Source organism: Propithecus coquereli, unplaced genomic scaffold (genome assembly GCF_000956105.1).
Source record: "Propithecus coquereli isolate 6110/MARCELLA unplaced genomic scaffold, Pcoq_1.0 Scaffold535, whole genome shotgun sequence".
NCBI classification, from domain to species: domain Eukaryota; kingdom Metazoa; phylum Chordata; class Mammalia; order Primates; family Indriidae; genus Propithecus; species Propithecus coquereli.
The window spans coordinates 419706-443083 of NW_012151230.1; the positions used below are offsets into that span (position 1 = coordinate 419706).

A 23378-nucleotide genomic window follows, 5' to 3' on the forward strand; every position below is an offset into this window, starting at 1 on the left:
TTGCACAGATGTGTGTCCTGTTGGCTCTATTCTTTTTTTTTTTTTTTTTGAGACAGGGTCTTGCCCTGTTGCCATGGCTAGAAATGTAGTGGCATCATTATAGCTCACAGCAACCTCAAACTCCTGGGCTCAAGTGAGCCTCCTGCCTCAGCCTCTCAAGTAGCTGGGACTACAGGCACATGCCACCACAGCTGGGTAATTTTTCTATTTTTTTGTCTCACTCTTCCTCAGGCTGGTCTCCAACTCCTGACCTCAGGCCATCCTCCCCTCTCGGCCTCCCAGATTGCTAGCATTACAGGCGTGAGACACTGTGCCCAGCCCTGTTGACTCTATTTTTAGACAATTTAGTATGAGCACCTGCACCTGGGCCTCCCTTGATAGAGAGGCGCACCCTCGGCCTGGTAGGATTCTCAGCTTGTGGCAGGTTGCACTTTCCTCCTGTGCTCAGAGATTCACTTGCATCTTCGTCTCCTCAGTGATCATGAGCCAGCATCTACACTCTCTTGTTTTGGAGCATTAAAAAACAAAACAAAATGAAAAAAATTTTTTGTTTTGAGATAGTTGTAGGTTTTCATGCAGTTGCCAGAAATAATACAGAGATCCCATGTCCCTTCACCCAGTTTCCCCCAATGGTAACATCTTGCATAACTAGAGCACAATTATCACAACCAGGAGATTGACATTGACACAATCCATCCATCTTATTCACATTGTTCCAGTTTCATGTACACTCTTACACACGTATGTGTATTTAGTTCTGGGCAGTTTTATCACGTGTATATTTGTGTGACCACTACCAAAATCAAGATGTAGAGCAATCTGTCAGAATGATCCCCTGGTGCTACCTCTTTGTAGCTACAGCCACCCCCACTCCTCCCCACATCCTTGGCAACCAGTAATCTGTTCTTCATCTCTATAATTTTATGTTTAAAATGCTATATAAATGGAATCGTGAAGTGTGCAATTGTGGGGAGTTGGCTTTTTTCACTCAACATCATTCTCTTGAGATCCGTCCAAGTTGCTGTATCATGAGTTTGTTCCTCCTTAGTGCTGAGTGGCGCCCCAGGGTGTGTGTGTGCTGCAGGTCAACTCTTCACCTCCCAAGGAATATTTAGGTCATTCCCAGGTTTTGGCTTTTATGAATAAAGATGCTATGAACATTCACGTACAGATTTTTCTTTGAACGTGGGTTTCCATTTCTCTGGGATTAATGCCCAGGAGTACAGTGCTGGAGTTTGTGTATTTTTAGCATTCCACGAGGTGGCGGCATTCAGCCGTGGTTGCTCTTTTGGTTAGTGTTCTGGTTACAAAGGTAAACAGCTTTGAGGAGCCTGCCCCAGTCGTGTTTTTCCCATAGATCCTTTTACTTTAATGAGTCTTTTGTCCAAACTCAAGGTTTTTCAGAAATGCATATGTCATGTCAGATCCGAAACACTTTATTAAAGGTTAAGGGTTGCAGGAATAAGTGGAGTCACAAACGGTAAAGACTGAGTTTCCTTCTCCTTTCGCCAGGGATGACGGCTCCTCTTCCTCAGTCTCCGCACTCAAGCGCCTGGAACGGAGTCAGTGGACGGACAAGATGGATTTGCGGTTTGGCTTTGAGCGGCTGAAGGAGCCTGGTGAGAAAACCGGCTGGCTCATCAACATGCATCCCGTAAGCACCAGCGCCATCCCTCGGTCTTCCCCACTCAGGAGGGCAGCTGCACCCCTTCTCGTCAGAGCATGGTCCTTGTCTGAAGAGTAGGGGGTGTGGGGGGCCCTGCTGTTTGGGTGATGCAGGTGGGAGGTGTGACTGTTCCCAGCTCCCCTCCTCTCCTGTCTAATATCATGGAGGGGCCTCCTGTCAGCTGTCAGAGCTTTCCAGGATCATGAGGGAGAAATTCAGAGAAATCCCCACTGCGGGGCTGCTGTAGATGAGGCTAGCAGTGTTCATGCGGAGGTGGGGTAAAGAGCTAGATGGTTTTGTTATTCAAGTGCTCAGTTTCTCAGAGTAGAAGGGAAAGGGTTTTACACTGTGCAGAGGATAATCTTCTGCCTATGCTGACTAACTCTCTTGTAGACTGAGATCTTAGATGAAGATAAACGTTTAGTCAGTGCGGTGGATTACTACTTTATTCAGGACGATGGGAGCAGATTTAAGGTAAGCCCCTGACCCCAAGAAGCTAAAACCCACTTGTGACAAGTGCCTGAGTGTTCATTTAGCTCTGCCACTGGGGGCAGTGGGAGGCTTCTAATGCACAGGTGGGAGCTGCATCTGGCGTGACCTAAGGTGCTTGAGAGAACTTAGCTCAGGAAAACTCTGAAAGGCAGGTGGTGTTGTGTGTCAGATTCTTGTCCTGAGATATTAGCAGATCCGAATTTCCTGTTATACCATCTCTCTTAAGAGCTCTCAAGGTCAAGGATGCATTGGATTTAGGCTGCTCATGGGTTATAACAGCAAACAGTCTGTCTTCACTTTTCTCTCCCTTTTTCCTTGCTCATTGCTCCTGGATGGGTTGGTGCCTGTGGCAGGTGGCCCTGCCCTATAAACCATATTTCTACATTGCAACCAGAAAGGTAAGTCCATGTTTCATGGAATCCGCTCAGACGACCTGTGGTGGGCTTCAGAACTGGGAAATAGGCAAGGGAGGAAATACCTTTCACCAACGGAAAGTCTTTCATTCTGGTCCTGATTTAGGGTTGTGAGCGAGAAGTTTCATCTTTTCTTTCCAAGAAGTTTCAGGGTAAAATTGCAAAAGTAGAGACTGTCCCCAAAGAGGATCTGGACTTGGTGAGTATCACCCAGACCTTCCAAGGGTAAATAAGGCTGCTGTTCACATTGTTTGTGGCAGATGAGGTCGGAAGAGGTAGAAGGTTAGGTTATCCATTGGGTGGTGGGGTATGGTAAAGTCCTCTGCAAAGTAGGGGCCAGGCACAGTGGCTCATGCCTGTAATCCCAGCATTTTGGGAGGCCGAGGCAAGAGGATTGCTTGAGGCCAGGACTTCAAGACCAGCAATATAGTGAGACCCTGTCACTACAAAAAATTTTTTAAAAAGTAGCTGAGCGTGGGATCGCACGTTTATAATCCCACCTACTCGGGAGGCTGAGGCAGGAGGATCACTTGAGCCCAGGAGTTTGAGGCTGCAGGGAGCTATGATGATGCCACTATACTGTAGCCTGGGCAACAGAGTGAAAGCCTGTCTCTTAAAAAAGAAAGGTGATGTTAGTTGGTGCCACATTCAGAGTTGGACAGGGTGCTTTGGAGTCAGTGACTCTTTGGGTATGTTTACCTTTGAGACTTTATTTACCCTCTTGTTTTCTCTCACCAACAAAGTCCTGTCTCTCTTGAACTCATGGGTGTGATCTCTTTTACTTCCTTAGCCAAATCACTTAGTGGGTTTGAAGCGAAATTACATCAAGCTATCCTTCCACACGGTGGAGGATCTTGTCAAAGTGAGGAAGGAGATTTCCCCTGCTGTGAAGAAGAACCGGGAGCAGGACCATGCCAGCGATGCATACACAGCTATGCTCTCCAGGTAAGCTTCATTCTCAAGAGGAAGTGCCCACTGGTCCAGAGTGACAAGATGGGTAGGAGGCAGGAAAATCAGCAGTGAAGGACCTTAATGATGGGTCCATGTGATGTGGAAACACTTGAGCAGTCAGGTAGAAATTTCTGTATCCTCTGATTAAATACAGTGGCCTCCCAGGTTGTATTTTATTTTGTATTTTAGCTCTCCTTCTTGTGTAGGGGGTGGGTTTGTGGCTGTAAAATTGAGTTGCTATAACAATAAAGACATTTTAGAGGGAGAAGGATCCCTTATCCCACCCCCAAGGTAGACCATCTACAGATTTTTATTAAGTGCCAAGATTCATACAGCATGTCTTCCCCAGAGAACCTTGGGTGTTAATAGAGAAATTTGAGTATAGAACACCAAACACTATTCATCAAATGTTTAAGTATCAACCGTAATAGGAAGCAAGGTAAAAGATTAAATCTTGAGTAATTAAGTTGGGATGACTTCAGAAGAGTTAATCTTATCCTCTGACAAAACATCAGTTGGGACCCTGAGCATTTCTGCCATCCTGACCCGTCTTCCCCAGCAATGCCATAAATTACTTTTCAGAATATTGGAAGGTGAGACTCTGAGACTGAGTCCTCAAAGGCCAGAGTCATATCTGAGTCTTGTCTTTTTTTTCCCTGAATAGTCAATTCAGTATTTGAGCTTAGTGGGCTGATAGCAGCCACAGGGATAGGCCACATCCGTAGACACAGCAGAGACCCATGGGTAGGCCATGTGAACTGGGGCCTCAGTAACAGAGAGGACCTGGAGGGGCAGCCACCCCGGTGCTGTCCTCACTGGCACCACTGAGGGTTGTTTTCTTTTTTCTCTTAATTGGGATGTAACTTCCATCGTATTAAATGCACACATCTTAAGCGTATGTTGCATTTTCTCATGTCTGTGGCCTGTTGCTCCGGGAAGGTGATCATCAAAGGCCATTGATTAGGGAAGGGCTGCCCTGGTCATCAACAGACACCACCTTGATTTACCTTTTGTGTTTACCCTGTGAACTCTGGTCTTCACCTCTCCGGTCCCCAGCAGAGGATAGTTGAGTTAGCCACACTCTCTTTGTCTCCCAGTGTTCTGCAAGGGGGCAGTGTGATCACCGATGAAGAGGAGGCCTCTAAGAAGATAGCCGACCAGCTGGACAACATCGTGGACATGCGCGAGTACGACGTCCCCTACCACATCCGCCTCTCCATTGACCTGAAGATCCATGTGGTGAGTGTGACGGGGCCAGGCAACTGCTCATGTGAAGTTCCCGACAGTCAGGGGGTAACACTTACGGGTAAATCCACAGAGAAATAGGCTTCCCTGGACGTAGAACTCTAATAACACACTACACATTCTGCAGGCTCATTGGTACAACGTCAGACACCGAGGGAATGCTTTGCCCATGGAAATCACCCGCCGAGATGACCTCGTCGAACGACCTGTGAGTGCTGTTTGCATTTCCTCTGTCCTGAAATTTCACCTTTTCTGGAGAGAGCACATTTAGTGCTGAAAGGTGGATTCGACTCAAAAATTTGTTTGCTTCTTTTTCCTCAAATGCTTTCTTAAAAGAATTACGGAATTAAAATTATTTTCATGTGTTTTTGACCTGAGACCACCATTTCATTTAGCATCGTACTACGTTACCACGTGGCATCAGTATTTGAGCTAGGCTGGATTTGGATGTTTGAGGAAAAGCTATCGCTTCCATTTTCCAAGCTGATAAGTGACATGGCGAGAAGTGGATTTGCAACTGGAAGGCCTTGGTTCAAGCATGGCTTTGTGAGCTTAGGAAAGTCCTTGTTCAGTTTTCTCATTTCCAAAATGAAGATGCCAGCGCTGTACCACAGTCACCTGTCAGGCTATTGTAAAGGTCAGCATGAGGTGACGCATGTTAAAGAGCTTCGAGACCATGGTGCTCTGTCGGCTTGTTCTGTGATCTCCTGCGCTGCCTCTGTCCCGCAGGTGTTTGGTTCGTCATGCCCTTAGTGAACTCCCCTTCCTGACCCTGGACAGTCCATCCCGAGGTACCTGCCCTGGCTCTTTTGAGCCTTTCCACTCTTGCTGTAGCCACCAGAGGTGCCGCAGGCTGGTGGTGGGTTCCCAGAGTTCGGCTTTATGCTGTTTTGTCCTTCCAGGATCCTGTGGTTTTGGCATTTGACATTGAGACAACCAAACTACCTCTCAAGTTTCCTGACGCCGAGACAGACCAGATTATGATGATTTCCTACATGATCGATGGACAGGTGAGCAGTGACCTGGGGGAGGTAAGCTCTTGCAACAAGGACCTCGTCTGGTCCCTGAGTGAGAGCAGCATCTGCCCATGGTAGTGTTTGCTGAGTGAGTAAGGAGTGAGAAGAGCCCAGGAACGGAAGCAAGTGTGCTGTTCTGATAGCCAGCTGTGCTCCCTCCTTCCTAACGAGAACTAGACATTAGTGTCCCTTCTTGGGGAGCTTACGGTGCCTTCACATTGCTGCAGAGTTCTTTGTAGTACGAGTCTCCTGCCGGAGTTTCTGGGCCGTGTTGGGAGGCCATGTCTCAGCTTTGCTATCTCTGACTTGTGTTAATTGCTAATCAACTTCGCCAGGGCTACCTCATCACCAACAGGGAGATCGTTTCAGAAGATATTGAAGATTTTGAGTTTACCCCCAAGCCGGAATATGAAGGGCCCTTTTGTGTCTTTAATGAGCCCGATGAGGTAAAGAGCATCACTTGGGACGTTGCTGGGTATTTTGGGGTGAAATGGGAAGAAGAGGCATGCGGATCCTTGGGCACCCGATGGATCAGAACCGCAGCTCAGTGAGCTCTGTTCTCAGGGTGTGATCGTCTTTCCTGGTGGCAACCGGAGGGTGGTGTGGGGATAAGGGATGACAGGAGGCTGCCTCTGAACTTGGAGAGAGCAGTTTGGAAATAGCCTGGCGAAGAGAGAGCCCACCCCTGACACGTGACTTGCTGGGCTCAGGTTCATCTGATCCAAAGGTGGTTTGAACACGTCCAGGAGACCAAGCCCACCATCATGGTCACCTACAATGGGGACTTTTTTGACTGGTGAGTGTGATGTCTTTGTGAGTAACTAGAAGGTGGCAGGGAAGGGGTGTTTGGTGGTGCGAGTGGGCTTCTCATTCGACTGAGGAGGTGGCTGGCATGTGGGGATCCCAGCTGTGCTCTGGTGTCTCCTGGAATCATCCTCCGTGTGTCCGAGAGAGGAGAATTAGAGGCTAACCTGTCCCTGTTGCTTGTCTGTTCTCTTCTGTGCCCAGGCCGTTTGTGGAGGCCAGGGCGGCAGTGTACGGCCTGAGCATGCACCAGGAGATAGGCTTCCAGAAGGACAGCCAGGGAGAGTACAAGGCGCCCCAATGCATCCACATGGACTGCCTCAGGTAGGCCCCAGCGCTCAACACCGTGGCCTCACACGTGGGATCTGAAGGCTCAAAGGCTCCCCTCTCACGCGTACTGCACATCAACACATCTCGCACGGGAGGAGGTTGGACTCCAAGAAGCAGTTCTGGGTCATCTGAGAACACAGCAGCTGTGGCTGTGTCTTTGATTGCCAGCTAGTCGCTCATGTAGTCAGCACGCACATGCTGACTGTCAGCTTGCGGCGGGGAGGGGGAACGCCAGGGCAGAAAGGAACACTCCAGGAGAGTGGGGTCCCTGTGCTGCACGAGCTGCAGAGGGACCTTGGCTCGCCCAGGCAAGGCTGTGGACGCGGCAGCCAGGCTGGTCTCACAGGGCAAGCACAGATTCCAGACAGCAGCCAGGGCGTGAGGCAGCTCAGAGGTGTGGAAGGTCATGGTGTCTTGGGGGCTCAGGCATGTCTGAGTGGGAGGAAGGATGTGGAAATGCTGAGAAAGAAGACCAGAGGGGGCGGAGTCTCCACGGGCCTTCTGTGCCAGGTGAGAAGGTGGGTTCTTCTCGACCGGCACCGGGTGCCACTGGAGCATTTGAAACGTGACCGCGTTTCTGTTTAGCTCTGGCATCAGCACTTGGGTTGGTGGGCAGGAGACTGGGCCAGTTCAGAATGTGACACAGTGACAGTCCTGGTACAAGGTGAGTGCAAGGCTGAGAGGACTGTGGGTCTGCTGATCTGTGGTGGACGGGGACAGGGACACTGTTCTCAGGATGGGGTGGGCTCCTGGAGTCTCTGCCATCAGGGGAGGCTGGGAACAGGGCAGAGAGCAGGTTTCACATGGAAGGTGGTTCTGCAATCCTGCTAGCCTGGGAGCCCAGCCCACACGGGCGCCCTGGGAACCATCACGACTCAGTCTGGGCTTGTGCTGTGGATTAGGAGTCACTGGCAGGCGGGTCTTGGTGAAAGCTGGGGTAGCCGATGAACTCCTGGGACGTGAGGTAAAATGAGAGGAGAGGGCTGTGGGGTAGGCAGCCCTGGGGGAGCCACAGGAGATGGAGATGGGTTCCACGCGGGGCCTCTTGAAGAAGGGCTGGGCTTGGGTGTTTCCGTGCTCGGGCCAGTGCAAGGGGAGGAGCAGAGAAGCGCAGTGGTGTGTGGGGCAAGGCCCGATGGGTGCAGAGAGCACAGCTGAGGGAGAGGCTGTGGACATGGGTGTCTGCCCACCTGCTGCCTTCTCTCTCTGGAACGAGAGGCCAAGCGCTTTGCTGAGGGTGAGACACAGCCAAGGACTAACTCTGACGTTTCCTTACGTTTTGTGGGTGCACCTGTTGAGATGACCTAGCTCAAGATGAAAGGTTTTTGTGAGGGGCCTGCCCCATCAGGGTTTTGGTGTGGGTCTCCCGGTACCTGTTAGGGTCCTGCGCTTTCTGTGTTGTGGCCAGTTTGGCCAGTTCCTGGGTTCTCAGGCTTCGTGTTGACTCCTCCCTGGCTTCTGTTCTCATTTCCTTCCCAGGTGGGTGAAGAGGGACAGTTATCTTCCCGTGGGCAGCCACAACCTCAAGGCAGCTGCCAAGGCCAAGCTGGGCTACGACCCTGTGGAGCTGGACCCTGAGGACATGTGCCGGATGGCCACGGAGCAGCCCCAGGCACGTGAGCTGCGTCCGCTCTCCCATGCTGCTGCACGGTCGTGTGTATGCCATGCAGAGGTCGGCCTCGGCCCAGGTGCTGCTTTCTGCCCCGGCCTTGCTCCACCCAGCAGGGCTGCGCTTCCTCCAGGATGGTGTATTTTGTCCTGTGCCTGTCTCCTCCCATGGACATGTGGCAGCTGGCGAGGCCAAGCGCCTCACTGAGCTTTGCCTTCTGTGCCTCACACGTCAGCCAGGGCCAATGGTCTTTACGGTCTGTTCTATGGCGTTCTCTCCTCAGACTCTGGCCACGTATTCCGTGTCAGACGCTGTTGCCACCTACTATCTGTACATGAAGTACGTCCACCCCTTCATATTCGCTCTGTGTACCATCATCCCCATGGAGCCTGATGAGGTTGGTGTCCCCTGTCCCCACCACACTCTGGCTGTCACATCAGCACCCTCCTCTCCCCCTGCCCTGTTCTGGCTGCACCACTGCCTAGCAGAGGCAGGTGGGTCCAGGGAGGGCTGGTGTGATGTCCTTCAGGGATCCAGCCCGTGTGGGAATAACTATGGGAGGCAGGGTTTACAGCCATTTATCAACAGGCTTCCTGTCCTTTCTCGTCTACTGCAAGTTTAGGTGCCTTCCTGTGGCTCTCAGACTGTGCCTGCAATGAGGGCTGTTGGCGCAGGCTTCCAGAGTCCTTGGTCTCTCCCGTAGGTGCTCCGGAAGGGCTCGGGCACGCTGTGCGAGGCCCTGCTGATGGTCCAGGCCTTCCATGCCAACATCATCTTCCCCAACAAGCAGGAGCAGGAGCTCAACAAGCTGACGGCTGACGGCCACGTGCTGGATGCAGAGACCTACGTAGGGGGCCACGTGGAGGCCCTCGAGTCTGGCGTCTTCCGCAGCGACATCCCCTGCCGGTTCCGGATGGTGTGCTGCCTTCCTGGGCCTTCCCACTCCTGTGCTATGGTCGGGCTCAGAAGCCCCGTGGGGCTGAAATAAAGCCTCTTCTCCCCGTCCTCTCCCACAGCCCCTCCCCTGGTCTGGCGCTCCCCTGGGGCTTTGCTAGGGCAGGACTGCGCAGTGTCTTGCAGAGGGAGCATGTGGGTCCTTCTGGAGCTTTCTGGGCATGTCCCACCGTGTGGTGCACAGCAGGGCTCTGTGCACCTGCAGCAGCAGCGTCGCAGCTGAGGTGGGTGGTGCAGGTGGGTTTCCTGTCTGACTCGCGTCATCTTGTTTGTGCAGAACCCTGCTGCCTTTGACTTCCTGCTGCAGCGGGTGGAGAAGACCATGCGCCATGCCATCGAGGAGGAGGAGAAGGTGTCTGTGGAGCAGGTCACCAACTTTCAAGAGGTAACGTCCAGGAGGCAGGAAGACAGCCTGTGTTCCTGCGCCTTTCTTCAGACTCCTGCTTCCAGCAGCGTGTTTGTTACGTACCTGCCACGTGCGGTGCTGTGGACGGATGGCACCGGGTCTCTGGTGGGACGGTTGTGGGGAGTGGTGGATCTGCTGAGGTGGGAGAGTTTCACGGAGCTGTTCTTGAAATGCGGCGATGGGCTGCCCTGGGTCTCATGCCCTGTTTCAAGCCGGTAGGACTTTATTTTGTAGGCAATGGGGGGCCACTGGAGATTTTTGGTTGTATTTTGTTAAGGAGACTTTAAAATGGTGACAGATGGTAAATTCCTAAAGTGACAATAGAATCTAGTGACTGTATGGTCCAATCAAAGTGTGTTGTGACTGCAGAGGGAGACACCACTATTTGGTGGTCCCCGTTCCTTGGGACGTGGCACATCTCAGCTCTGTCAGGAATTACTCACCACCACGGCATGTTCAGTGACTGGCGGTTTGGAGTTTTTCACGGTTGTAGTATCAACGTCAAGAAACACCTTGTAACAGATTTAGACAAAATTCAAACGAGAATGCGCTTTCTTTGCAAACTGTGAGTGCTGTATGGACGTTGTCAGCTACAGCTGCTGTTACACTTCAGGGAACTCTCAGTGAGCCACTCTGGGAAGAGAGCCTAGTGTGAGTGACAAACACAAGTTAAAGAGCTTCTCAGAAGGAACAGAGATACTACTAAGAGACCATGAGATAGGCAAGCAGAGTTCGGCCGGAGGTGTTGTAGGTACAGGGACTCCAGAGCCTTGGTGAGCCCGGAGGTGGGCTCTGTAGATGACAGTCTGTCTCGTGAGCTATGTCCACAGCCTGGAAAGGGGAGCCCAGGGTCACCCTTGTGTTCCTGAGGGACCACCCAGAGGTCACACAGGCAGCTGGGGGAAATCAACAGGGCTTGGAGCAACCTGAGGTGTGTCCAGGTGGGGTCCCCCGCCTTAGAAACAGCCTTTCAGCTGCTCCCGCCCTGTTCACCTTTCTGGGCCTGGCAGCGTTTCAGGACGTCCTCAGCAGGCGAAGAAGGGTAGAGTGGAGCTGGTTGTTCCAAGTCGTTTGCCTAAAGTTCAAGCAGAAACTAAGCATTGCGTTTGTGGCATTTCCTGTTCCACGCGATAGGTGCTCATCTTTGTAATTATTTCTTCTTACAATTTTAGGTGTATTTTCTATTTTTTACTACTTTGAAGGGTTTTAAGGATTTTTTAAAGACTAAGGACAGTTTTGTGTTCAAGAGATTTTCTAAAAAGATTTTACCAAATTTATCGTGTTTTGTAAAAGTGGTGGCTAGCCTTCTGGTTAACTTTTTTCTGCTGGTTAATTTTTGCTCATTTAGATATTTTTCAGCTTTTTCTACCCTTGAATGTCTAACACGGGTTGGCAAACTGTGGAACACAAGGCCTGTTCTTATACAGGCAATAAACTAAGAATCGTTAAGTTTTTAAAGCATTGTTTAAAAAAAAATAACCAAACAAGAATATGCAATACATCATTCTCTTGTTGGCTGTAAAACCTAAAATGTTTATTATCGTGTCCTTTACAAAGAAAATTTAGCAACCCCAGAACTAAATTATTTTTAAAATTTTTAGCCAATTTGTATAAGAATGCCAATGTATTAAATTTTCTAATAAATATTATTAGATTAACTCCTGGATATAATAGTTCTCAAATTTTGGCATTTTGTTTCTTTGTGTTGCATACATTTTGTACAAAATGAATTTATCAAATAAGCACATACCTAATGTCATGATTTAATGATGTGTTATGTTTTGAAGAATGAATAACAGTGTATAACTCTCAGAAACCTGTTTATCTTCAGTCTTGTATAGTTTCAGTGACTGGTTCTATTTTTGTTTTTTAGGATGATATTTTAATATCTAGAAGCTCTATTAGTTCTTTTCCAAATCTGCTTTTTTAAAAAGTGTACTATTTTTCTTTTTCTGTGGTTTTAGATTTTACTGTCTTTAGTATTTTTAAACATGCTCATTTTAGCGTGTTTAATCCAGGAGTTTTGTTGTCTGGAGTCCTTGGGGTCTCCTGCTGTGTTTGCTCTTGGTCGCTGTGGGATTCTGTGGTGTGAATCTGTCTCTGGCGGGGAGTCCGGTGCAGTCTGCTGAAAGCCCTCCGGTAGCTTCACAGCCGTCACTGCCTGGTTTCCTAGGAGTGCCGCTGGGCTGAGGTCCCTTTTCGTTTGGTTCTTTGACTTGAGGGTTCCCAGATAATGTGGAAATGTGATGTAAACCACAGACTTAGAGGGATGCTCAGGGAAGACGTTCTCTTCACTCAGACGCGGTTTTGGTGAGCAGACCTGTCTAGTTTATCCTTTATGGAGGGGCCCTTGAGAGTCCTGCCTTTGGGGCTCTGTTGCGTGTAGGTTCTCTCTCCCTGACGAGGCGTGAGAAAGTACAGAGAAGACTCCGAGCGCAGGCCCAAGATGCTGTCCTGGGAAAGGCCCTCACTGCGCCTGGGAGGTTGGTTTCCAGTGAGTTCCTGCCCTTCTCTGATAAGGGTGGCTCGCTGTGCCTTGGTGTGCGTGCAGACGTCGTGGTCTATGCTGGGGCTGGAATGGGGTATGTGCCAAGCAGAGATGCCCACACAGCCAGCCCCCAATGAGATCTGATGAGCTTCCCTAGTGGACAGCAGTTCACATGGTTGTCACGGTTTGACACTGGGAGGATGAAGTGTGACCCTGTGTGACCCCCCAGGGAGGGGACTCTGGAAGGTTGTGCCTGGCTTCCCCGACTACAGCCCCATGCCTTTGCCCTTCCTGGCCGTGCTCCGGGTGAGGCCTCCCAGCCCCACCAGGGCATCCGCCAGGTCGGCTCATTGCCCTGGTTTTGAGTTTGCTTGTTGCTTTTGTGCTCTGGGGGTTGTTCCTTGCTTAAAGGTCAGTTCTGCGTTTACAGGGACAGTTTTTGTATTTTATACAGGATTTCGAGGAGTTGGTATCAGGAGTTTTTAGGCTCATGGTTCAGCTGTGGCTGGAAGTGGAAGTCTGGTTGGAAGTCATTGGGAGGCAGTCCAGGACGTGGCTCAGAGTGTGGGCTTGGACCGGGAGGGCCTGTCCCATGAGCCACCCTGTCCTCTACGCCCTCTCATCTGTCGGGCTGTGTGGCACACATGGCGCCTCACTGAACACGGGCACCCAGGAATGGTGCCGTCTGCTCTGGCTGGACCCCAGGCCGCCACTGTCAGTCTCATGGCCACGCTGTGCAGGGGTCATAGACTGGCACACAGCTGGAGCCACGTGGTTCTTTCGGGATGGCGGGTCCTTCCCCTGTGGGCGCTGCCCTTGTCTGGGCACTGCTCTTTCCTGCGAGCATCACCTACACCTGGGTCTTGGGTACAGTGCTATTATTTCCTCCCTGGGCCTGTGGTGCCACCTTGGTTACTCTGCTCTTCCCAGCTCTTATCTTGGTACCAACCCCTCTGTGTTCCCTTTCTCTGTAGGTGTGTGATGAGATCAAGACCAAGCTCACCTCCCTGAAGGATGTTCCTAACCGGATTGAGTGTCCCCTCATCTACCACCTGGACGTGGGAGCCATGTACCCCAACATCATCCTGACGAACCGCCTGCAGGTGAGACTTACCTTCCCGCAGCTTCCTGCACCAGGATTGGAACATTCTCTGCCTGAACCCTAATTGCTTTCTTGCTTCCTACTCACAGCCCTCTGCCATGGTAGACGAGGCCACCTGTGCCGCCTGCGACTTCAACAAGCCGGGAGCGAACTGCCAGAGGAAGATGGCCTGGCAGTGGAGGGGCGAGTTCAGTGAGTTGGGCTGGGGGTGCTCAGTTCAATGAGACAGGCGAGCCTAGGGCTCCTTTTGAACCTGCTCCTGTTGCCTCCTTCCCAGTGCCGGCCAGTCGCAGTGAATACCACCGGATCCAGCACCAGCTGGAGTCAGAGAAGTTTCCCCCCTTGTTCCCGGAGGGACCGGCTCGAGCCTTTCATGAGCTGTCCCGTGAGGAACAGGCTAAATACGAGAAGAAGAGGCTGGCGGGTGAGCACCTGGGTGTGGCCTCGGCTTTCTGAACCTGGCAGCTCCAGCTCTGACTGTCCTCACTGGGCCGTGTTGGTATATCACAGCCCATAGCCAGCAGAGTGGTTGTAACAGCAGACCAGCATCTGTTCTAGATTGCTCTGAACTGCTCTTTCTATGGGGTTCCTTTCCTTGTTTCTCCTTCAGCAAGTGTTCAGAAGCTGCTCACTCTCTGTGGTCTTGGCATGTTTGGCCTGTGTGTACTCAGGGGCTGTCCTTTGTTGGGATGATAAACTAGCAGCATATCTGAGTTTCCTGCTCCTGCGTGTCCCTCCACATCCCTGTGTCCCAGGTCTTTCTTTCGTGTCTGGAAGGTCTCACGTATACCCCCTGCCACTCTGAATTGTGCTTAGATTACTGCCGGAAAGCCTACAAGAAGATCCACATCACCAAGGTGGAGGAGCGCATCACCACCATCTGCCAACGGGAAAACTCCTTCTACGTGGACACGGTGCGCGCCTTCCGGGACAGACGCTATGAGTTCAAAGGGCTCCACAAGGTGAGGTCTGAGGCCCTTTGAGAGTTGGCCTTGCTGAGGGCAGGTCAGAGTTTTGTTTCTGAAATGGGGATCTTTGCTAGGCTCTGCCCGGACATTCTTGGCTCACCAACTGGGATGTGGTGGTTTGGATTCTCTGAGCCAGCACACACCCTCAGACGGTTAATGCGCAGATGTGTTTAGCTTTGAAGAGTTCATGGCCAGAAAGGATGTGGCCATCATCCACCCTGGTCTGGGGCTCAGATTGCCCTGAGCAATAGTTCTGAAGTGATTACTTAGTTTAGAACAAGGGCCAGCACGTAACAGCTGGGTGGCAGTTTGGATAAACTTCTGTTGGAACCCAGCTGCGTCCCCGCCACCGTGGGAGGTGAGCAGTTCCGACAAAGTCTGGGGCTCTCGCACCTGCGGGATTCACCATCCGACCTTTAGTTTGGTAACCTCTGATTGGTGAATTAGGGGAGTATTTTAACTGACACATTTCATCCGGCGAGAACAAGGAAGATACACAGCAACAACTCAGTTATGATGTAGGTGGGTGATAGTTTTATATTTACTCAGATCAGGTTATTTCTTCTAAGAGACTGTTCTTCATGGCTACACTGGGTAGGGCCCTCACATCCTCCCACCTGCTGCACCCACCATCACGCCGTATCCCTGCCATGGTACACTCTCTGTTTTAATGGTGGTCAGGTGGACGGAACATGGAATTCAGCATTTCTAAGGGCACTTGCTCAGTGGTGTTGAGCACAGACTGCACCACCACGCATCTCTAGAACTCTTCATCTTCCCACACGGAAACACCGTCCCCATTAAACGCTAACCTCCACCCTGCTGATCCCCCCTGCACCTTCTGTCTGAATTCAACTCCTTTAGGGACCTTTTTATGTCTGAATAATCTTGCATCGCGTGGAAGCCGCTTCTTCCTCGAGAACTGCGCAAACACGTAGCACGTCACGGTCTTCCATCTCACATTCTGCAAAGTCAGTAGCCCAGGGTTTTACTATTGTGAAACAGTTAAAATCTGTAGAAAAGCTGAGAAAACAGTACAGGGAAGACTGCGCAGTCCTCTCCTAGACTGCTGGTTTTGTTTGTCCTTTCATCCGTGACGCTGTGTTGGCTCGTTCCACCTTTGGGCTGTTGTGAGCAGCCCTGCTGTGAACACGGACACGCAGATGTTTCTTCAAGCCTCTGCTTTACGTTCTTTTGAATCCACACCCAGAAGTAGAATTGTTAGATCATATAATTCTGCGTTTAACCTTCTAAGGAAGTATCATACTATCACTTTATTTTAATTAAACTGTTGCTAAATTACCTGTTCACCCATGTCCCTCATCAGACGGGCACTGAGCGTGCAGCAACTGTGTCTTTCTATTCTTCAGAGTCCAGTGGAGCTCTTGGCATGCAATTGGCCCTTAATAAACATCTTGATCTTTTTCTGTTCTTTAAATACCAATCCTTTAAAAAACTTTTCTTCTCACCTTAGATAGGGAATTTACTGAAATGTTTTTGGCTGCCTTTGCATTTCTTTATAGATTATTTTTACCAGGGTCCTTTCGAGTAACTCGTTTCCCTAAGTCCGACAGAGCAGATAAACCCAGGTTCTCTCGGCCTGCGACGCCGGCCTCACGACAGCTGGTCACATCACAAGCCAGCAATGTGGTGTCCCGATTCCACCCTACAGCTGTGTGCCAGACACTGTCCGGGTGCTAGACATAAGTCAGCTGTGTGGGGAGGCAGTGGAATGTTCTGAGGCAAGGAGAATGTCCAGTGTCACAACCACCGTGATAGCATCTCACTTAGCAAACGGTGGGGGCGGGAGTGCCAGCTCCGGCAAGAGTGGGCCCAGGTCCCCGCTCCCTTAGGCAAGGATTCATCACATTCACGCTCCCACAGTTGTTTCACATCTACTTTATTGAGGCAAAATTCACAGAGGGTAAATCTCACCGCTTTGACGTGTACAGTCCTGTGAATTTTGATAAGCACGTGCAGTTTTATAACCACCGCAGTTAAGACAATGTTTCCACCACCCAAAACACATCCATTTCAAACTTGTGGAATACCACTCAGTCCTTTGTTAGCTTTACTCTGTCTGTCTGCCAAGGCCCAGCGATACAAGTAGTGAGGTCCTTAAATACTGGCTGATGAACAAATGGTCACAGACGTGGCCTCTAACGAGGTGCACTTTGCTCTCTTCCTGTTAGCAGTTTCCTGTGTTTGAGCGCCCTGTGACTCAGCTTGTTGCTCGTACTGGGCAGGGGTCAGCCGCGGGACAGGACTCGAGTGGGAGCCCCGTGGAGGCCTCTGCTGGTCTGCAGATGTTGATTTCATGTTTCTTCAGCTTGTTTTCAGGTCTGGATTCTGTCCTGGGCGTTGACAGAGTCTGAGGCGTCTGTGTGGATTGTTGCCGTCTGTAATCGAGTGTTTCCTCCTAGTCCTTGGTCTCACAGGAGTAAGGATATAACATGGGCTAGGCTTGGTGGCTCACGCCTGTAACCCTAGCACTTTGGGGGGCTGAGGCTAGAGGATCGCTTGAGGCCAGGAGTTGGAGACCAGCCTGAGCAAGAGCAAGACCCTGTCTCTACAAAAAACAGAAAAATCTGTCGGGTGTCGTGGTGCACGCCTGTAGTCCCAACTACTCAGGAGGCTGAGACGAGGATTGCTTGAGCCCAGGACTTTGAGCTTGCAGTGTGCTATGACGATGCCACCACTGCACTCTAGCCCGGGTGACCGAGCGAGACCCTGTCTCAAAAAAAGAAAAAAAACGTGAAACCTGAATGTGTTCCTACTCCTTGAACTCCTTTCAGGAAAGCTGCCTCACCTGGGGCAGATGCAGGACACGTGACAACCAAGCAATAAAAGAAATATGACAAAATGTTAACTGGCCAGTCTAGGAGAGAAGTGTGTGGTGTTCACTGTACTGTTTTTTCGGATTTTGTTTACATTTGAACTTCTTCAAAACATTAAAAACTTAGGCTATTGATTTTGTAGAATACGAAATGGAAACCCATGAGGCCCTAAGTGTGTATGGTTCTCAGGTGTGGAAGAAGAAGCTCTCGGCGGCGGTGGAGGCAGGCGATGCGGCCGAGGTGAAGCGCTGCAAGAACATGGAGGTCCTGTACGACTCGCTGCAGCTGGCGCACAAGTGCATCCTCAACTCCTTCTACGGCTACGTCATGCGCAAGGGGTATGGCCAGACCCGACAGACACTTGTGGGGTGAATGAACAAATGAATGAATGAGTAAACGCATAGGCCCCTTTAAATGACTGGGACACAGTGGGGCGTGGGGGGGTGCCACTCTCCAATTCCAGGAGAGAGCCAGCTTTGGGGCAGGGGGTGACAGGCTGGGAGGTCAAGGAGAGAGGGCCCACCTTGACTTTGAGAGTCTGGGGTGTCCAAGAGAGCTGAGTGCTGCTGGGCGCACTTGTCTCAGCATTGTGGGCTGGAGATTCGATCTGGTTTCCAACATGTTAACATCACTCAGTGCGTGTCCTCACTTGGGGGACGTGGAGAGGATCTGGGTGTCTGCTTCGCGTGTATTTAGAGATGGGCAGAGGAATGTCTCATAAGAGACAGAACCAGGTTGGGGAGCAGCAGAGAGCAGGGCTGGGGCCCAGGGCAGGAGGGGAGAAGCCAGAGGTGAGAATGGGGCTGGGGAGGGGTTTGAAGAGAACAGAGAAGGATCTGGGGTGGTGTGGAGAGTCCTGCTGAAGTGGGAGTTTTAAACTGCTGTGGTGGCAGCCATCGCACCCTTCCAGAACTTTCCTGAGCTGTGCTGGGCACCCTGAGGTAGGGACAGGGAGGCGTCCTCTGGGCAGGGCCAAATTCTGCCTCAGTTCTGTCCTGCTTCAGATGCGTTTGGCCACTTCCCTAGTCCCTTCTCGGGGTCTCTCCCTTGGCCTCTTCCCCTCCGGAGGGAGCCTCACAGCAGCCCCACCCACCTCACAGGGCTCGCTGGTACTCCATGGAGATGGCAGGCATCGTCTGCTTCACGGGGGCCAACATCATCACCCAGGCGCGCGAGCTGATCGAGCAGATCGGGTGAGGACTCACGCAGGCAGGGGGCGGCGTGGGGAGGATGGAGGCTGGGGGCTGCACGCTGGAACCCTGGAGCAGGGCACTGACAGCCTTGTACCCTGTCTCTGAAGGAGGCCGCTAGAACTGGACACAGATGGGATATGGTGCGTCCTGCCCAACAGCTTCCCAGAAAATTTTGTCCTCAAAACAACCAACGCGAAGAAGCCCAGGGTGACCATCTCCTACCCTGGGGCCATGCTGAACATCCTGGTCAAGGTGAGTCCAGTGAGGGGCTTCCAGCCCCGGACTGCAGCCGGCCCTTGCGGATGCCCCGATGGGTCTTGGGGTGACTTCAGCAGCGCTGGAAGTGTCAGGGCTCTTCCCTCAGCCATCTGCGGTCAGACCGCTGTGCTTAGAGGTTACTGAGTGAGTTCTACGCCTTTCTCCTTCAGCACAGCACCCAGAGTTTTTTGCTGTTAACCTTTTATTTTGAAATAATTTTAAACTCATAGAAAATTAAAAAAATAGTACAGAGAGGCCGGGCGCGGTGGCTCACGCCTGTAATCCTAGCACTTTGGGAGGCCGAGGCGGGCGGATTGTTTGAGCTCAGGAGTTCGAAAGCAGCCTGAGCAAGAGCGAGACCCTGTCTCTACTAAAAATAGAAAGAAATTAATCAGACAACTAAAAGTATATAGAAAAAATTAGCCAGGCATGGTGGCGCATGCCTGTAGTCCCAGCTACTCGGGAGGCTGAGGCAGAAGGATTGCTTGAGCCCAGGAGTTTGAGGTTGCTGTGAGCTAGGCTGACGCCATGGCACTCTAGCCTGGGTAACACAGTGAGACTCTGTCTCCAAAAAAAAAAATAGTGCAGAGAATTTCTGGACAGCCTTCAGCCTGCTTCCTGACATTGGCCTCGTGCATGAACCACAGTGTGATTGTCAAAGCTAAGACATTCACGTTGGTACACCTTGTAGCTAAGTTATAGGCTTCAGGTGCAGTTCCCGTTTTCCCCCTCCTGTGCTTCCTCTGTCCCAGATCCCAGCCAGGACCCCCATGGTGTCAGGTCGTCCTGTTTCAGTCCCCTCCAGGTTTGCGCTGCCTCGGCCTGTCCGTGTCTGCCACGACCTCACACTTTGATGTGCTAGTCAGGTATTTTGTTGACTGTCCCTTGATTTGGGATTGTTGTTTCTCATTATCAGACTGCAGTTATTTGGGATTTTTTTTTTGAGGAACACCACGAGTTGATGCCCTCTTGTCGCATTCTCCTGGGCGTGTCTTGTCAGGTCGGGGTCTGTAGTGTTGTGGGACATTGGCTTGGAGCCCGGTGCATGGAGACGTGGTCCCCCAGCCTTATGCTGTTCTGTCAGCAAATCCACACTCCAGGGGAGAGGATCGAGCTCCCCTCCTGGAGAAAGGAGAGTCAAAGAGTTTCTTGGTATATGTTAGAGCCGTCTCAGTAACTAACATTGTGAAAGAGATTTGAGACTGTGCAAATACCCCGTTGCCCCTTAAGCTTTTGCCCACTGATTTTGGTGTTACTGGGGCATTTTGCCTATAGCCATTGTCACTGTGGTGTGTCCTGCGTTGGTTTTCTTCTGTGCGGCGGTTTTCCGTTTCCGCCATTCCTTCTACTTTCATAACCTGGAGTTCTGTGAGGAAGAGTGGTCACCCTTCTCTCCCATTTATTCCCTTGCTTATTAAACTTGCTCATTTGTTTACGCCGGCCTGGACGCACGGTGTCTGCTCTGTTGGGTTACGGTCCAGTACGGCCCTCGTGTTCTGTTGCTCAGTTTGTTCCCCCTTTGGCCACGGGGTGGGTTGGGGGGGGTCCTTCCCTTTTGCCACATGTTCTTGGAATGTGCCCCAATCCATTTTTTTGATTTTGCTTCTGGAGCACTTCCTTCCTTACTGGTAGTACAAGGTGCTCCAGCCTCATCTTGTATTTTCCCTGTTCCAGCCTGGAGTCAGCCAATTCTCCTGGGAGCCAGTTTCCTTTTTCAGGAGAATGGCATGAGAAACCAAGATGGGGTGCTGGCCATGCTCATAACTCCCAGGGTGCCGTAGCTCCTCATGACTCAGTGGGTTGAGCCAGGAAATGCATGTGTGTTGACCCATGCACACAGAGCTGTGTTTATTTCTGTATCTGTGTGTGTGCAAGCTTGTAAATACACGTGTCCGTGTTGACACCTCTAGTTCTGGTCTAGCCCACTTTCCTTGTTAGTGACTTCTTTCTCCTGTGATAATAAACGTGTCTCTGATTTGTTTGCGTAAAACAGTTTCAGATTTGCTACCAGAATTGAGCCCCTGTGAGAAATGAACTCGCCCTCCATGGCACAGCGTCTGTGTACGGTCACTTCTGTCCTTTGTCTTCCACGGTGCAGTCGGCAGAGTCTGCAGGGGCTGCTCCTCTCTTCTCCGCACCCCAGAGTGTTCTCGCACACGTCAACAGCGTGGTGGTGTTGGTTTGTCCCAGTCCGCATCCCCCTTCCCCCAATGGCCTGGTTAATGGGTTTTGATTTGCGTAAGTGAAGTTCACTCTTTGTGCAGCTCTGAGGGCTTTGACAGGCGCAAGTGCCACGCACCGCCACAGAGTGGCACGGCGCCAGCCCCTAGCACTTCCCGTCTGCCACCCCTGTCAGCACACCCTTTCTCCACTCCGAAACCTGGCAACCCCCAGTGCATTTTTTGTGCTATAGTTTTGTGCTTTTCAACATATCAATTGAAGGGAAACATGCAGTCGTAACCTTTGAGTCTGGCCTCTTGGATTCAGCAAGATGCACTTGAGTTTCACCGTGTTGCTGTGCGTATCAGAACTTGCTTCCCTTCTGCTCCCGCGCTGCGTCTGTGACATGGAAGAGCCTCAGTTTGCTGATCCACCTGCTCCTTGTCGGGTGGTTCCAGGTTTGGGCCTTTGTGAGTGATGCTTCCCCTTTTCACTCTTGTTTCTCAGGAAGGCTTCACCAACCACCAGTACCAGGAGCTGGCCGAGCCGTCCTCACTCACCTACGTCACCCGTTCAGAAAACAGCATCTTTTTTGAGGTGGATGGACCCTACCTTGCCATGATCCTTCCAGCCTCCAAGGAAGAAGGCAAGAAACTGAAGAAGAGGTGGGAACCTCACAGCCGTTGTGTTTTGGAAAGGAAACAGATTGAGATGGAGATTTAACAACCCAGTCAGGAAAATGGACCAGGAGCCAGGATGGGGCAGGCCTGGGTTCCTTTGGTCTTACTGATTCAGTTTGCACAGCTCCCGTCACCACCTGTTATGTTCTGGCTCTGTGGGCTGCAGGCCATCAATTCGTTCCATCTTTGAGCAGCATCAGCTTGAGGGTGGAGTGACACTGCCTGCCTGCTGGGGGGTCAGAAAGAGAAGAGGAAGGCAGGGTGAGTATGACAGCTCACACCCCAGTCCTTTCTCACTGCTTCGCTTGTCTGTTGTTCTAGATACGCTGTATTCAATGAAGATGGTTCCCTGGCTGAGCTCAAGGGCTTCGAGGTCAAACGCCGTGGGGAACTGCAGCTGATCAAGATCTTCCAGTCCTCGGTGTTTGAGGCCTTTCTCAAGGGCAGCACGCTGGAAGAGGTGTATGGCTCGGTAGCCAAGGTGGCCGACTACTGGCTGGACGTGTTGTACAGCAAGGTAAGGGCCCAGCTCCTCCTCACCTGGCTCAGAGGGACACAGGGCCCTGCAGGAAAGGGACCTGGTGTTCCCTGGGTGACACCAAGGTGACAGAAGAACTCGGGGCTGAATCTGATGAAATCCAAGCACCAGTGCCCCTCGGGATTTCCCTCAGCTTCTGTATCCTGTGACACAACTCTCGACCCTATGAAGGAAATGTTTTTAAAAATAATATGATAGGCCGGGCGTGGTGGCTCATGCCTGTAATCCTAGCACTCTGGGAGGCTGAGGCGGGCGGATTGTTTTAGCTCAGGAGTTCGAGACCAGCCTGAGCAAGAGGGAGACCCCGTCTCTACCAAAAATAGAAAGAAATTAATTGGACAGCTAAAAATATATAGAAAAAAAATTAGCCGGGCATGGTGGCGCATGCCTGTAGTCCCAGCTACTCGGGAGGCTGAGGCAGGAGGATCGCTTGAGCCCAGGAGTCTGAGGTTGCTGTGAGCTAGGCTGACGCCATGGCACTCACTCTAGCCCGGGCAACACAGTGAGACTCTGTCTCAAAAAAAAAAAAATAAAATAACATGATAATAGGAATTTTAAAAGTTTACCAATAATCACATCAACTTCCTTGATTTTTAAAGTTTTTGTAGGCCCTGCAAATGCACATGTAACTTTTATGATTTATTTATTATTTTTTTGTGGAGATGGAGTCTGGCTTTGTTGCCCAGGCTGGTCTATGACATCTGGCCTCAAGCGATCCTACTGCTTCTGCCTCCAAGCACGCTGGGATTGCAGGCATGAGCCACCGCACCTGGCCAGATTTTCATTGATATAAATAAGGTTGCATGGGAACATCTTGGTACCTACGCCTCTTCCTCCTTTCTTGCATTATTTTCTAGGGGTAGGCATTCTGGGTGGAAGAAACAAAATATTCTGGCGCATATCCTGGCTGGCTTAGCTTTATGGGCTCTGTTTCTCGGCACTCTGTTTCTTGCTCAGCATAGAGCTGACCCATGTGTAAAAGTGAGCACCAGGGAACCACATGGGGCTTTCGTGAGCCGGGCAGAACTCACAGGATGTGGGCCCAGCGGTCGGGGAATGAGCATGCAGAGACACGGCTCCGCTGGCAGGTGGACGTCACACACTGCGGAATTCCACGGCCTCCACTGGCTCCAGCTGCTCTCGGCAGCCAGCGTTTCTCTCTTTCCTCTCTGGCTTCTGCTCCTGTCTTTCTCTTCCTTTCAGGAGAAAAATAGCTGTTTTTTTCCATCTTATGTGGAGTGACTTCCTTAACTACAACCTTGGTGCTC

The 23378-nt window shown here is 51.2% G+C and overlaps 1 protein-coding gene across 1 annotated transcript in view; it reads left to right on the forward strand.

The window, feature by feature from the left end:
• The window catches only part of POLE (polymerase (DNA directed), epsilon, catalytic subunit), a 54074-nt gene that overhangs the window by 3491 nt on the left and 27205 nt on the right, over positions 1 to 23378 (forward strand). Inside the window, exons 2-25 of the mRNA XM_012657269.1 lie at positions 1513 to 1654; positions 2060 to 2140; positions 2512 to 2556; positions 2678 to 2770; positions 3362 to 3516; positions 4620 to 4761; positions 4895 to 4975; positions 5670 to 5777; positions 6119 to 6229; positions 6494 to 6579; positions 6792 to 6911; positions 8397 to 8529; positions 8810 to 8923; positions 9230 to 9442; positions 9758 to 9865; positions 13349 to 13477; positions 13566 to 13668; positions 13754 to 13900; positions 14293 to 14438; positions 17471 to 17619; positions 18382 to 18474; positions 18582 to 18726; positions 21400 to 21557; positions 21894 to 22089. Of these exons, the coding sequence (XP_012512723.1) occupies positions 1513 to 1654; positions 2060 to 2140; positions 2512 to 2556; positions 2678 to 2770; positions 3362 to 3516; positions 4620 to 4761; positions 4895 to 4975; positions 5670 to 5777; positions 6119 to 6229; positions 6494 to 6579; positions 6792 to 6911; positions 8397 to 8529; positions 8810 to 8923; positions 9230 to 9442; positions 9758 to 9865; positions 13349 to 13477; positions 13566 to 13668; positions 13754 to 13900; positions 14293 to 14438; positions 17471 to 17619; positions 18382 to 18474; positions 18582 to 18726; positions 21400 to 21557; positions 21894 to 22089 (2998 nt within the window). The remainder of the gene's footprint in view (positions 1 to 1512; positions 1655 to 2059; positions 2141 to 2511; positions 2557 to 2677; positions 2771 to 3361; positions 3517 to 4619; positions 4762 to 4894; positions 4976 to 5669; positions 5778 to 6118; positions 6230 to 6493; positions 6580 to 6791; positions 6912 to 8396; positions 8530 to 8809; positions 8924 to 9229; positions 9443 to 9757; positions 9866 to 13348; positions 13478 to 13565; positions 13669 to 13753; positions 13901 to 14292; positions 14439 to 17470; positions 17620 to 18381; positions 18475 to 18581; positions 18727 to 21399; positions 21558 to 21893; positions 22090 to 23378) is intronic.